The sequence below is a fragment of the Triticum dicoccoides genome, chromosome 3B, assembly GCF_002162155.2.
Source record: "Triticum dicoccoides isolate Atlit2015 ecotype Zavitan chromosome 3B, WEW_v2.0, whole genome shotgun sequence".
NCBI lineage: Eukaryota > Viridiplantae > Streptophyta > Magnoliopsida > Poales > Poaceae > Triticum > Triticum dicoccoides.
The window spans coordinates 635,789,686-635,792,101 of NC_041385.1; the positions used below are offsets into that span (position 1 = coordinate 635,789,686).

Sequence of the window (2,416 nt, forward strand, 5' to 3'; positions counted from 1 at the left end):
GCTCTATTATTAGAAACAACAAGTCTTCCATAGCTTACATAAAAATATTTCTGATGTCATTTACTATATCATGGAAGGCACTCTGTTTTCCGCAAAAAGAAGGCACTCTGTTTATTTCACGTACAGTAGAAAACAAACTAAGGACATGTACAATGCATAGCCTCAAGGTGATGCCTCGCATATCATGTAGGATAGGATATGATGTAAAGTAGCTTCGGATAGGGAAGCAGGATCCTCTTCAGGAGGCGGGTGCTTGAAGAGAAAAAGTATGGTCCAATGACAAAAGCTGAAAAGGTTGGAGTGAAAAGTAGAGATGCATGTGTACTAGAGTCTTTATTTTTTATTTCTTAATGAAGCCCACTAGTGATAGCTTGCATTGGAGAGGAAAAATTAATGTAGATGCTTCAAATTACTTTTTGTCATGGGGCCATATGCCCACCATTGCACATGCCCTAACGACCTTACGTTTTTACTGAAAAGCCGCTCCTAATCTCAGAGCTTGCTCAGCCAAGCCGCAGCCGAAAGGCGCCATGATGCAGAGAGACAAGCCAATCCCAGAATCTGACGAAAAGGACACGGCCAACCTAATCTGACGAAAAACTGAAAGGAGAAAGGGACGAGTGGACACCGGTTACGAAAAGCAGAGACGAGAGACATCGAGTCCCCCCGGTGTAGAGTTCATGGCTTGGCTTGTTGGTGCCAACCTTTCCTGCTGGTATCGATTGATTCAATTTTGTTTTGCAAAGTGCCCGTTCTGTTCAAGTTCAACCCTATAGCATTACCATGTTGTAAGTGTACAAAATGATATGAGAATTCACGTCCCATACATGTAGAGCAGTGGCGTGAATGCAGCAGATCTGCCTTACACATGTTGCTATTGCACAGAGATTTTGCCATGTGTTAAGAGCAAAAATGGGGAAAAGGGAGTTGAACTCAAATGCACAAAAGGCGTGATTGAAACATGTGATCAGATCAATGCCCATCTAAACATGTTATTTCAGACTGGAATCAGAGCAGCTAACACCATACTACTAGACGAGAGGTGAACGCCTACAGAGCACGAACTACACCAAGCACTCCGGTCAGCCTGGCAGTCTCCAAAGCCTAATCGAACACTCACACATGACAGATGAGATGACACGCACTACACCACATCGATCCCAGACCCAGACATAGCTGCTGACGGCCGGCGGCGGCACCGCGAGCGCCGCTGGACTACCTCTAGTCTAGTGGCAGAAGATGACCTTGAGCTCGCGCGGCGCGGAGCACTGGTGGGTGAGCGAGGGGCTGTCATGCGCGTAGGTGAAGGCCTGCGGGCACTCGTTCTTGAAGAAGTCCGAGTACTTGGAGGGGCGGCAGGCGGCCGGGCTGTTGTACGCGTTGCGGCAGCACAGCTCGTCGGTGCCGAAGGCCAGGCAGCCGCTCTTGCACGCGGCCACGCCGCCGCCCGCCGCCGCGCGCACCTGCAGCTCGCCGGGGCAGCTCTGCGTCAGGTCCTTGCGGCAGGCGAGGACGGGGCAGTTGCCGCGGCCCTCGTGCGGGGTAACCGACAGTCCCACGTTGAAGCCGTCCACCACGCTCACCCCGTACGACGACTGGTCGTCGCCGCCGTGGTGGAGGGAGACCTGCGCCAGCGTGGCGGGCGCCGCGCCGCCGAGGCCCCCGCACTGGAGCCGCCCGCCGCAGTCGCCCGTGGCGCAGCGGAGCTGCCCGGCCCCTGCAGGCGTGCAGCCGGTGCGCGCCCAGATGCGGCCGGACCAGGCGTGGGTGGGCGCCGGGAAGGAGCGGTGGGAGAGCGACGGGAGGAAGAAGCCGCCCCCCTCCAGGACCTCGCTGCCGGCGCTCCCCTGGATGCCCGGCCAAATCGGGTACGCGCAGTTGTTCACCACGGTGAGGGTCATCGGGGCGAAGTCCGCCAGGAGGAGGCCGCAGCTTGGGAGGAGGGTGGCGAGCAGGAGGAGAAGCTTAGGGGAAGCCATGGCGGTGGGCTCCCTGAATTCTGAGCACTACTTGGTCAGTACACTGTGGACGGACTATGGACTGTGGACTGTGGACTCTGGTCGAGTGGTGCCAAGTGAGAGGGTTTTGGGGTCTTTTTATAGGAAATTTTGGATTGGACTGGGGTGTGATCGGCGGAGCGGTTTGGTCTTTGGGGTGTCGTGTCAGTGACTCAGTGTCACGGCGTTATCGTGTACTCCAATATAATCTTGTTTGGATTGAGATAACAATGGCAGTAGGAAACTTCTTTTCTTTTTTTTGCGGGATGGCAGTAGGAAACTTCTGGAGGAGTAGCTTCTGTGATACGCTGATAGTGAGCACCTACTTAATTAGTACTAGCAGTATGCAAATGATTTTCCGCCAGAGAAAAACAGCTTGCAATTATGCAAATGATGCATGAATATATAGAAACCAAATA

The 2,416-nt window shown here is 53.6% G+C and overlaps 1 protein-coding gene across 1 annotated transcript; it reads right to left on the minus strand.

Moving 5' to 3' along the window:
• Positions 1–927: 927 nt before the first annotated feature.
• Positions 928–2,088, minus strand: LOC119277547 (osmotin-like protein). Its single transcript, XM_037558826.1, has one exon. The coding sequence runs from the start codon at positions 1,977–1,979 to the stop codon at positions 1,227–1,229; it is 753 nt and encodes a 250-aa protein (XP_037414723.1). The 5' UTR covers positions 1,980–2,088; the 3' UTR covers positions 928–1,226.
• Positions 2,089–2,416: the final 328 nt, after the last annotated feature.

Bases quoted from the DNA above. Each gene is read 5' to 3' on its own strand.
- LOC119277547 (XM_037558826.1), bottom strand. From the start codon at position 1,979: ATGGCTTCCCCTAAGCTTCTCCTCCTGCTCGCCACCCTCCTCCCAAGC.